Genomic DNA, 12,532 nt, shown 5'->3' with positions numbered 1-12,532 from the left:
GATACAGGTAAGCACATCAGCAAAAAGCAGAAGTGTCGAAAGGAGAACTATGTAATCACGTATACTTACTATATAGACGAACTTGTATAGAATAACAAATACCATGACATTGAAGAATAGGCATTGCTAAAATAGAAGATAAGTCTTTGAAGGGGAAAATAGCTTACTATTAAAAGCATTTAAGAATTCTTTTGAGATGTGGTCACAATAGACATGAAATAGAACACTCAAAAGCTAAGGTAAAATCTGATTTCAGAACATTGGAAAGTAAGGGAATTCAACAAAAACTTCAAGAAGTGTGGTTCTCCTCGGCAGCAGCTTCAAAAGTTTCACCAGCCACAAGTTCTGGTACATCATCATCGTCTTCCTGTGCTGCAGCTGCATCGGCAGCACCAGGTGCCTGCTTCTGGAACTGCTCGGCCAACTTCTTCAAATTCTCCAAATTATCAGGGCCTGAAAATTGCATTTTTCAACAGTCAAAACACATGTTTGATTGTTCAAGCTTTTATCATGACTTTTGGGACTAGAAAATGACACATACCCAACTGGTGAATGATCTGAGGAAGAATATCCTGCAATTCTGCATGAGGAAAGAAATATTAAACTTAGACATTCCTATGCACATGGCCAAGACATGATGAGAACGAGTTAAAATAGTAGGAGCTCAACTCCTCCACTAACAACGTAGGACTCATGTGTTGGAGAACCAACAGAAAGAATGCTAGTCTTAATGTATAATTTGTTCAAAGACATAGTTATAAAGTTTATGTTCTGGTTGCATTCAAACAGTACCAGCTACCAATTAAAGCAAGGCAGGAGGGAAGTGTGAACACATACTCTTTGTCTGGGGAGTACCACTAACAACCCATGTGTTTGCAGCAATTGATGCTTGAACTGAACAGAATCCAAAAACAAAAGGTTATTAAGAATGGTCATAAAACAAGAGATGACTAGAACCAAGTGAAATATAGATTATATTTATACCTTTGGGGTTAACGAATTGGATAACAACATCCTCCTTGAAAATGTTGACTTCTTCAATGGCAGGAATGGCATTGACACCTATTCTTTTCAAGGTGCTCTGTAGTCTTTTGTCGTCAGTTGTAGTTGTCTTGTGTACGGCCTTCTTCTTTCTGCAGAAGCAGCGCACTCATTCAGCAAACATGAATGAGAAAAATAAGATACCCCTTATCAATACACTTCTCGTGTACCTTCTCTACATTCCTCACTCAAGTTTTGACGCTTGGACAAACACAAGTTAGTCATTACAAACTTAAGGTGTTTGGTCATAGAGTTCAAATATTTTTCATTTTATTTGTACTTAACGAAATTGGGTTGACATGGAGTTTTGTTTGGTTGTACTTTTTGCACAGGAGCGAATAAAGCAATTTACTTGGAATTTATGAAGGGAGTAGGAAAAAAGATTTGGAGACCTTCTTCAAACTTGGAATAGAATTCCTAGTTGGGACTGGAAATTTTGTAACCAAAGACTATTTTAGAAATGAAGTTGGCTTTATTTAGAAAAAAAGGAGTATTTTCATGGCCAAACTGGCTCTTTCAAGTAACTGTAATCTTTTAAGTTAGCAACAAACACCCACATTCTTTCTCAATATATTAACACAAACTACTTCCATGTGGTAACATTCACAGAAAACTAAACAGACCTTCTCATGGTACCCTTTCCACCGGTTCTGACCGAACCGGCCATCTTTTGCAACTTTTCTACATTCATCTGTCATAGAAAAAACACCAAAAGTCAATATTTCTCCATAGACAAGTAACAAGAAACTGGCATGATTATTGCAACCATACTACACTCACCAAACTTCTGTAACAACCTCCATGACCATAAACTACACTAAACCACATCTACAAAATTCACAAGCTAAACAAAAATCCCTCTATATATAAAAGCTTTAAACACAAGCACACAAGAATGATACAGCTAACTGCAGGTACCAACTTAACATACACAAAACTAAGAACAACACCTCTATTTTTTGGAGTAAACCAGTTTTCTGAACTATTAATTGGTCATTGATATACACATGAAAAAAAAAAAAAAACTAACAAAAGAACTAAGCCTCTCTGTAGACTAAACTAAGACAAAACAGAACCACTTAAATGCTTAACTTACAAAATGAAGTAAAAAAAGGGGACATTAATAAATTGGCCTCTACTACCCTTCTATGTAGTTCCGAAATATATAAATTCCATTCAAAACTACTACAAAATCCACATTGTAAATCAGAAGCTTCATCCTTCAAAAAATCAAAAACCCCATTGTACCATACAGACATCTCGTACACAGTAAAAAAGCTAGCACCTTTTTCCTCTTTTCACCAGATTAAGATCCAGAAAAACAAAAACTCGAATCCAATCAATACCATCATTTCATCCAAACCCCCTCAACAATTCAAACACAAACTTAACATTCATTAACACTATCCAAACAAAAAGTATACAGTAACACACAGAATTCATCATAGTCATGTACAAACACAGTGGGAAAGAAAAACCCAAGAAAAGCATAAAATTAGACACCCATTAAAGAGATTAAGGGGGTGGGTGGGTGGTGAGGCGTAAAGATGCTAACCTTGTGAAGAGAAGACTGAGCTAAAACCCTAGCCGCAGAGAAGATGGAAAAAAGAATGAAAGACGAGGAGGGTTTGTTTTGGGTGCCGATAACTTTATATCCTACTATATAAATGTGAAAACTTTTTTATTTCCATTTATACCCTTATCACTTCTATATAAAGACATATGTATCCCTTTTTTATATTTTTTATTTTTTTTTCTACTTCAATATTTATAATAAAAAATCGAATCAAATTGAATCAAATCGACAAAGGCTTTCATTTGTTTTGATTATTAAAAAGGTGATTTGGTTTGATTCTTTTGGAAGATAGGTAGACTAAACCAACAATTTTTATACATAATATATGTATAATAAAAAATACCGTTCATTTTTATTTATATGTCGTTCTTATTAAAAATAGATGATTATCAATATTTGTCATTTTACAAATTCAATGTGTAAATGACTTAAAATAACCTTTGAAAGTTATTAGCTTTAAAAAGTATACATTTGTCCAACATAGAAAAAATAAGCAATTGACTCATGTTCATTGATCAAAATGAGAAATTTAACGGTCCGAGAAGACTATCATAGGGTCACAACCAACTCGAACACTCAGGAAATAGGTTGGACAGGCAAATTCACATCTCTTACAACCAACACAGTCCTCTATTCGTGGAGCAGAAGCAATCTTGACTTACAAAAATCAAATTCAAAGTCAAATGGTAGACTTTTATGAGACGAGTCAAATGCATCAAAAATTGTCTCAAAATTTCATTCTAACTCTAAAAAAAATCCAAATTACAAGCACAATTACTATAGCGAAATCTCATGAGTAAAGTGTTAGTCATTTTCAAAAGTTTCACAAATCAATCATTCATGATATCTCACCTATTTGAGAATGAGAGGCCACCATCACTACATATATCTCACTACAAATATTCAGAAGATTTCATATGGCCATTTAAAGGTAGCAACTGGCAAGGATTGATGAAAATTCATTTTGTATAATAGTGTATAAAACTGTATATGTGTGTATAAATATCTCCTATAATTTTGTATAATATTATATGTTGGTGTATAAATATTGTATACTAAAGTTTTTAAACAATTCTGTAAAAAAATTTTTTTTGAAAGGTTTGCATATTGTTGTATGTCGGTTGTATTTATTGTGTACAAAATTGTGTTATAGGCTAACAATTTGTATATTATTGTATATTGGATGTATATTATCTTATACTAAATTGTGTTATGGGCTAAAGATTTGTAATGTAAATTTTGGGCTATATTTTTGCAATGTCAATTAGGTAACTATACTTTTACGAAAATATTCGTTTATGCATGAATAAATTTATTTTAATTAGAAAAAAAAATAAACAATACCCTTTAATTATTCAAAATAGATAAACTTTACCATCTATTACATTTTTGGCTAAAAAAATTCCTCATCGTTATATTTTGAGGCCCAAAACAAGGGATCAATTTTTCCTTTGGACAATTCAAATAGGATAAAAAATATGAAATATAACCCTTTTTTTTTCTCTTTTGATTTCTTACGCATTAGATATGAGTTATTCTTTTGTTAAATAAAAAAAGTTATTACCAAAACATGGAACTACAAAGAAGAAGAAGAGAAGAGACTGAAGTATACAATATAGATGCATACCAATTACCATATACATTATATAAAAATATATAATTATTACTATAACAATGTATATTGATATATATATATATACATTTATTTTATATTGTTATATACCATATATACACAATTATACGTTATTTATATAATATAGATAAATTACATACATATTAAATATACATATAATCGTTAATTGATTTTTTAAAATATATTCGATGTGGACTGGTATACTTGTGTTAATGTTTCTAATAGCTTTGATGCATAGTTACATGATGAAAGAAAAATATAGAGCAAAACAAATTAATTAAAAATGACTTTTATAAGAGGTGTTTCTAAATTTTTTGGCTCCGCTTAACAGATTAATTCAAAATAGTCATCGACCTAGAAAGTTCTAAAATTTGCGCATAAAATGAATATTCATGACATATCAAGATAATAAACCTACTCAATTGACCAATAATTAGAACTTAAATATGTTATCCTTTAAACATAAATTCTAACTTTTACTCATAGAACGAACGAGCGTTTAAAAACATTTTAAGTGGCTAATTTCCACATTGATGATGCCTAGGAAAAACCAAAGTTGAACAGAGGTTAAATGTGTGCTTAGATAAACAATTCATTAGAGGAGGGTAATGACAATACTTAATTAATTACTTGACTATCAAATTAACTTGGTATATTTCTTCTTATACTAATACATTGTTTACACATATGTACTAACTAGATCTGGGAATGTGCGTTGCACGTTTATTCAAAAATACTTCATATAAATTTTATATTGCAAATTACATATTTTATCCCCTTTGATTCTATGTAATTTACTTAAAAAAAGTCATCCTTTTCAGATAGGAACTACATATATCTTTTTAAGAAAAGAATATATGTTTGATTAAATTGATTAAAAGTGAATAAATAAAAATAAATAACTATTGCACAAATTCAATATTCAAAGAGGATACTAAAATACCACATGCTAGGCTAATGTATATATAGCAACAAACCATGGTAAATTCTCAATAATAATAACAACACAACATTATAAAACTTTTACATAACAACAAACAAGAAACATAAATATTAAACTAAACAAATAAAAAGAGACGAGAGAAGAGAGAAGAGAGTACATTATTGTGTCAAATGTCAGTATTGATATGATAGTATTGAGGAACGCAGAGTTGTCATGAATATAAAATTAATCCATTTGAGATTATGTTGAGAGATAGGAGTAAAAACCATAACAAATATAATCAGGGAGTTGTATAGATTTACAATGAAAAATTAGTGATAATAAATTTATGTGTATTAATATGACGATTTTTTATTTACTATTTACTATTTAATTAATTAAATAATTTATACATTTAAATGTAATGTATGAGTAAAAATCTAAGGATAAAATATGTAAAAAAAATGTATATTAAATGTGTAATGAAAAATCATTATGACTAATTATTAAGAAATTTGTAGCAACTATCAATAAGAAAAATCATCTCTATTAGTATGTGAAAGTTGTAAAGATTGTGAATTTTTTTTGTTTTCTTGTTAATAATAACTTACAATTTAATAATGAGTACTGGATTGTAAGTCTAGTTAGATATAGGAGTGTTATTATCATAATACGAAGAGTCAAAATTCATGAATTCCAAAATAAATATTAATAAAAAAATTATTTTAAATAATTTCAAGATAATAAATTAATAGTCAAGAGATATTTTTGTAATTCAACTTTTGACTTAGATTCTTCTCAATTTTTGTATAATTAATTTCTGGACACGTGTCTCATCCTAATATATTAATATAGACTTCCTAAAATGAAGTATATAATACTCTATTTAGCAATTGAACAGTCATTTAGTTGAAAAAAGTAGATTCAAATGCAACATATATTTGTAATGTAATATTATTTATCTGTCATGTAACAAAATGAGATACATGCTTGGAAGTTATTCTATTTCTTCACGAAGATAGCAACTTTATGCATGATACTAATAATGTTTTAAAAATAAATATACATACTAAATAAGAATTGAGAGGCCACAAAAGCATACAAAAATGACACTAAATGAAACCAATAAAGTTAGATTTAAAATCAGACTCATGAAATATATACTCCATACTTATGAATTTGGTTCAATAGCTACTCCCAAAGTGATACTTTTTGGAGCAAACTAAAAATACAGAGTGTGTGAAATAAATAAAATAAAAAATATTATCTATACACATTATTGCATAAACACAAGTCAAATTTAAGCAGTAAACAGAAATTGGGCTTGTTCAAAGGAAAAAAAATTAGTATTACCTTATGGTAGGGTAAACTCAACAAATAAGAGGGCGATAATAATAGCTTTTGTGTAGTCTAACAGAATAGGAGTAAGAATAGAATGATAAAGAAATTTGATAGGATGATAACTTTATAAAGTGCAAAGAATATGAAAAAAATATTGATTATATAACTGATTGAAGTTTAAAAGACAAAAGATATAAATGATGTAATAGGAAAAGTTTGATACATTAGTTAAATGATCAGGACAAAGTGGTTATTTTAAATATGATTAGGGATATTTTTGTAATTCAACTTTCAACTATGGAGCTTCCCACTTTTAGTATAATATGATAGATCTTTATAACGATTAACTCTATTCTAAATATTCAAGAAATTATAGAGTCCTCCCAAATAATCAATGTTAAGTGTGATAGTTTAGTACTAATAAAAATATATTATATATCATGTTATGTCTATTGATGAACGTGCCTCTTTACTCTCATGTGGAAGAAAATGATCATTAGTTTTTAGTAATTTATGTAACCACCAACTCTTTATTTCATTCATTATTCTATATTTATTTCTTGTAATTTATGTAACATTTGAATCATCCATTTGACAAATTTACTACCCACTATCTTCCTATTCATTGCAAGGAAGAATTCATCAACTATAAATAGCGTGGTCTTCCTTTGTGTTGGAGAGAAGAAAAAACAAGAGAAGTACAAGTAAATATAGAGTGAAAAATGAGTAGTATTTTATTATGTTAATATTGAGATTAGTGTAGTAGTGAAAGAGAGAGTTGAGACAGAGAATAATATTCTAAGTCTTTAACCATATTCATTATGTACAGAATAGAGTATTATATGTTGAAGGAGAATGTTGTTTCTGTGGAGTTTTGGACTCTTCAACTAATCCGGAGTTACTTGAGTTGTACATGTTGTTAGGTTGTTGTATCCTCGAGACAAGTCAAGAATATTACTGCTGGATCGATGTAGATTATGCCGCAGTGGACTTGAAGATCTCCGTAAAGAAAGCGATATTTTCATGCCTCAACCTAAAGATTTGTTTATACATTTTTTTTCATTTTATTTCAACTGTAATTTATTATATTCGTTGTATAATACACCAACAATCAATTACAACTATAATTTTTCTTTTTGTCCTCTAGAACTATATTTTACATGATATCTTATGTCTTGAGTTTTTTGTGTTGTTTTTTTTTAGTTTTTTTATTCGGTGTTCGAAGCCTACATTAGAGTTCTGACTAAATTCGAATCGCGCTCTAAAGAATTCATTCGGGGGTGGTGCCCCAATAGAATTTTCTCCATATCAGAAACTCAAACCTAAAACCTCTAATTAATGGTGAAACACTCCCACCAGTACAAAAGGGTGGAGGAAATGTATCTCAAAAACAATGTTGTAAGTAGAGGACAAACCTGGTCCATGAAAGCAAAATTGGCCCAATTTGAGTTTAGGCCAGTTATTGACCGACCAATTTATTATGTAGAAATTTTTAAAAAATAATTAAGATTAGAAATATATTCAAGTTTATTAAACTATAGTTTGTTTAATTAAGATTCATAGCTACATATTACAAAAAAGAGAGAATTGAGCAAAATTGAAGATACGAGCGCGTTCTAGGAAAGAGATACACTTGATTTGTATATCTAATCGATAATTGTATAGAAAATACAATTGATTTGTATCAATAAATACAACTATATCAATAACTGTTATATTCAATTATTATGCAAATCAATTGTTTCAAGTATATTAGCAAATACAATTATATCATCAAATAACCAAAAAAAATTTATATTTTGTCATGACTTCTCTACTTCATCAGACTACCAAAAAATATTCACAAAGTAACCAATTCAAAATTGAAATTTCTGTAAGTAGAGTGAGAGCATATAGAAAAAAAACTTAAATATCTTTATTATTATTATAACTTAGAAAAGAAAAAGAAAAATACAAATTTCTTGACATTTCTCTCATATTATATATTATATATTATATATTATATATAATAATATAATATAATGTCAAGTGTTTATTTAATTAAAGCACAAACTCATGTACTTCTTATTTTGTATTATCAATTGGCTTGTTACATACATGGTGATCATCAATAGATTTGGTCATATCAATGAAAAATTGAAGCAAATTAGTTAGCTCAGGGACATTCTCATTTGGCCTTTCATATTCCATAGTCCAACTCACTAAATCTTTTTCACCTTCTTCATCAACATGGAGACTTACCTTCCAATTATCATATTCATTCACTATATCTCCTTCAAATTCCTTGAATGATATTATCTTTTTCTCTTCATCTATAGATTCAATTATCTGCTTCGAAAACTTCTCTTTCCCATCTAGATAGCACAAAATTTCGTTACGTATAGTACATTAAGTATAGGCTTAATATATCAACGAAACATCTTAAACTTATCAGTAAATTTTTAATAATTTTAACAAAATAGGGCTTACCATGGGTATACTTCCAACAAATTTTAGAGCCAACGGTTCCAAAGTCCCCTTCAAGACAGTCACAACCCTGTACGTGAACAGGAGTCATGGTAGAGATATGATGTGGTTTGTGCCTAAAGGCATCATGAAACACATCATTCTTAGCCTTCACTTCTATTTGGGCACTCAATTTGGACTTTAGACCCATGCTTTTTCAAGAGAATTGCTTACTAGTAGAGAAAATATAGAAGAGTTACATCATTCTAAGCTATTTATAGAGTTGAGTTATCATTATTTTAATGACAAAGAGATAAGGTCCATTTATGCCAACCTACTTCTTTATGGATTCATAATTTTTTTAGAGTAATTTAAATTTTTAAATTTAAAATGAGATATATATTTGTGTAGAAGAAAATTATTTCATCAAATATAAAATAAATTCTTGATAAATGTTATTAATAGTATTGATAAATTTTAAATCTTGTTGACATTTTTATTCTACAATATATCATATACATTCAAAAAAAATTTAAAAATACCACTATCATAATTACTTAATTTTTCTAAAAAAAGAAAAAAAATTCTTTGTAAGGAATTTTTTTTAAAAAAAATTAAAATAAAAATAAGCAGGCACAACGACGAAAACGGATCTTGCTTCACCTTAACTACCTCTTATTAATTTGTTAGGCATAGTTTCTACTCTTGTTTTTCGCGTCCATTAATATATATATAAATCTATAACAAATACAACTTACGAGGAGTATTTATTAACTTATTTCTACTTCTTATAATTGAAAGATGACCAGTGCTAAAAAAGAATAATTTTCTTTAATGCTAAAGGGTATAATTAAAATAATTATTAACTTCAATTTTTAATTTATAAAGTGATAGTTAGTTTGGGACAATTTATTTTTTTTTTTAAATTTATTTGTCTTCATTTTCTTAATTTGTTATATATTTTTTTTAAAAACACATATTGAAAGTGTTACAAATTACAATAATTAACAATTTTTTTTTAAAAAAATTTGACAACAATGGAAACCCGCAGTCGCGATCCTTTTTGGGTACGCACAGGGTAAAATCCTGCTCCTATGCAATAGCTCGCAAACCACATAGGAGAGGTAACCCGCACTAGGCAAGCCTGGTGCGACGAGCTCGATCCAGAAGGCAAACCCCTTGCTTTCGCTGGCAAGGGTTTTTGAACTTGAGACCTCCAACATGGAAGTCCCAAGCTCAAACCACTGGGCCACCCCCAAGGGTATTAACAATTTAAAATTTTCTGTTGTGTATTTAAAAATTACGTAAAAAATATTATAAATCATAATTAATTAACAACTTAAAAACACATTGAAAGTCTTATGTGGCACAATCAATGACTCCACGCAATTGTGGTGTGTGGGAGATATTTGGATGTCACGTAACCCAAAAAGGTGCACAAAATTACAAAAAAAAGAAGTTAAAAGGGGGTAATAGGACCTAGAATAGTTAAGGTATGTCTTTGAAATTTCGATAATACTTTAGCGGGGTACTTGCCTATTTTAGTATCTAATAAGAGGCTACAAGCGCACAACTCTTAACAAAACACTATATATTTAAAAAATACATTAAAGTTACAATAAATTACGATAATTAACAACATATATATATTTAAAAATTAAATAAAAAATAATAATAATAATAATAATTAGCAACTTAAAATAATTTTTCAATAAGTATATAATTTTTTGATTGATTCTCGAAATGCTATTAATACAATAAAAATTGAAATAAATAAAAATGACATATAATATTTGAAAATTACATAAAAAACTATCATTACTGAAGCACAAAATATTTAAATGTTATATAAGAATTTTAGTAGTGCTACATAAATTGTAACCAAAAAAATAATATATATTATTTAAAAATAACATAAAAAGCATTTGAATTACAAAAAAAAGTAACTTGAAATATTTCTAAAAAATACTTGTATTAAAGTTAATTAACTCTTTAAATTTTATTTATGTTATATAAATTAAAACAAATAAAATAACATATATTGAATTCGGACCGATACCTAAACATACAATCATATAAATAGGGATGAATTCCATATATGGAAATTGGGAAAAAGGACACATATACTCCCAAACTATTGTAAATGGTATGCAGATACCATTCGTCATACTTTAAGGACGTTGGTGCCCCTGTCATCCAAAAACTAGAGCATATATATCCTTTATACTAACAGACATATACATGTCATAATCTTATCCACCGATTCGACATTGGATCGACAGATAAGATTGAGCCACTTGTCCCTATTTAGTATCTTGTTAAAGTGAAAGGCATATATGCTCTAATTATTTGATGACAGGGGCAACAATGCCCCTAAAGTACGACGAAGGATATCTGCATACTATTTGCGATAGTTCAAAAATATATTTGTCCTTTTTCCCATGGGAATTTAAGCCCCACCTCCCACCTACCGATTAGTAGTCCCATAAATGTCATCTTTGTAGGTGTAGTGCATTCATTATAATACCCCATGTTTATTTAGCCATGAGCAGGTTGAAGAGAGCTCTAACATGCCTTGAAGGACCGAACCCACGTATGTGGTAAAATATGGGGATGACTTGTGGCTAGGGTACTTATTTTAATTTATTTTTTTCTTGATATATTTTTTAAGGAATACTCCATAAATATTTTTATTAATTATAAATTATTTAAATATTAAAAAATAAATAATATTTAATAACAATAACAAAATAAACATAAATTGATAAATTTTTTGTTAGTTTTTCAAATCGAATATGTAAAGTAGGACAACTCTAATTATAGTATATTGGATAAGTAAATATGTACAGAAGGAGTAATAGAAAAATTATTTGATATACCCCTTTATTTTATGATTTAAAGCTAATTATTCTTTATTATAAAAGTTGCTCAAATGTATTTTTACCTTTATGAAAATGACTCACATAATATCATTTTCATTTAATGAAAACGAAATCATTGATTTTGAATATGACATTCCTTCTAGCAAAGTTTAGGGTATAGTTTATCTTTCTCAAACATGATTCTTTTGCTTATTTGATTCAACAACAAATTTTAAATTTTAAATATCTCTCTTATAGATATATTTGGTTATCATTATTTAAATATTTGTTCTTTCATTTCTAGCGTAAAAGTATGAGAAATAAAATAAAAAGGGTAAATGAAAAGAAAAAAATTTAAAACTAAATTTACCTCGACAAATAACTCAAAAAGTAACGACAAGTGATTGAATTTAGTAGTTCCTCATTGTCTATAGAGTTATAGTAGTATGGAGAAAGACAAAATTGTTTCAAGCATCAACAATTTTGTTTGAAGAAAGTAATTTATTTTTTGTTTCTGTACAAAAATAAAAAAAAAGAAAATTGGGACATTTACTATAACTAGAACAACTTTTAGCGGTAATGTATAAATACCTTAATAAAGAGTGTAAATTTTTCACCGACATTAGTTAAGTGTCATCAGATGCAATGTCACTAAAGACTTTAGGGACATATACAAAGAGTGCAAATTACCACTAAAATATATATATATATAT

The 12,532-nt window shown here is 28.5% G+C and overlaps 2 protein-coding genes across 2 annotated transcripts; both read right to left on the bottom strand.

Annotated features, from left to right (window-relative positions):
- Positions 1-109: 109 nt before the first annotated feature.
- Positions 110-2,689, bottom strand: LOC107026469 (nascent polypeptide-associated complex subunit beta-like). Its single transcript, XM_015227442.2, has 6 exons — positions 2,597-2,689; positions 1,665-1,732; positions 985-1,133; positions 838-894; positions 542-580; positions 110-453 (listed from the first exon to the last, which is right to left on the bottom strand). The coding sequence occupies exons 2-6, from the start codon at positions 1,730-1,732 to the stop codon at positions 290-292; spliced, it is 477 nt and encodes a 158-aa protein (XP_015082928.1). The 5' UTR covers positions 2,597-2,689; the 3' UTR covers positions 110-289.
- A 5,715-nt stretch (positions 2,690-8,404) lies between these two features.
- Positions 8,405-9,214, bottom strand: LOC107025394 (kirola-like). Its single transcript, XM_015226185.2, has 2 exons — positions 8,983-9,214; positions 8,405-8,867 (listed from the first exon to the last, which is right to left on the bottom strand). The coding sequence occupies exons 1-2, from the start codon at positions 9,167-9,169 to the stop codon at positions 8,578-8,580; spliced, it is 477 nt and encodes a 158-aa protein (XP_015081671.1). The 5' UTR covers positions 9,170-9,214; the 3' UTR covers positions 8,405-8,577.
- Positions 9,215-12,532: the final 3,318 nt, after the last annotated feature.

This window comes from Solanum pennellii, chromosome 7, assembly GCF_001406875.1.
Source record: "Solanum pennellii chromosome 7, SPENNV200".
In the NCBI taxonomy this organism is placed as follows: domain Eukaryota; kingdom Viridiplantae; phylum Streptophyta; class Magnoliopsida; order Solanales; family Solanaceae; genus Solanum; species Solanum pennellii.
The sequence above is the reverse complement of the archived record's forward strand: the minus strand, read 5'-3'. Positions and strand labels throughout refer to the sequence as shown.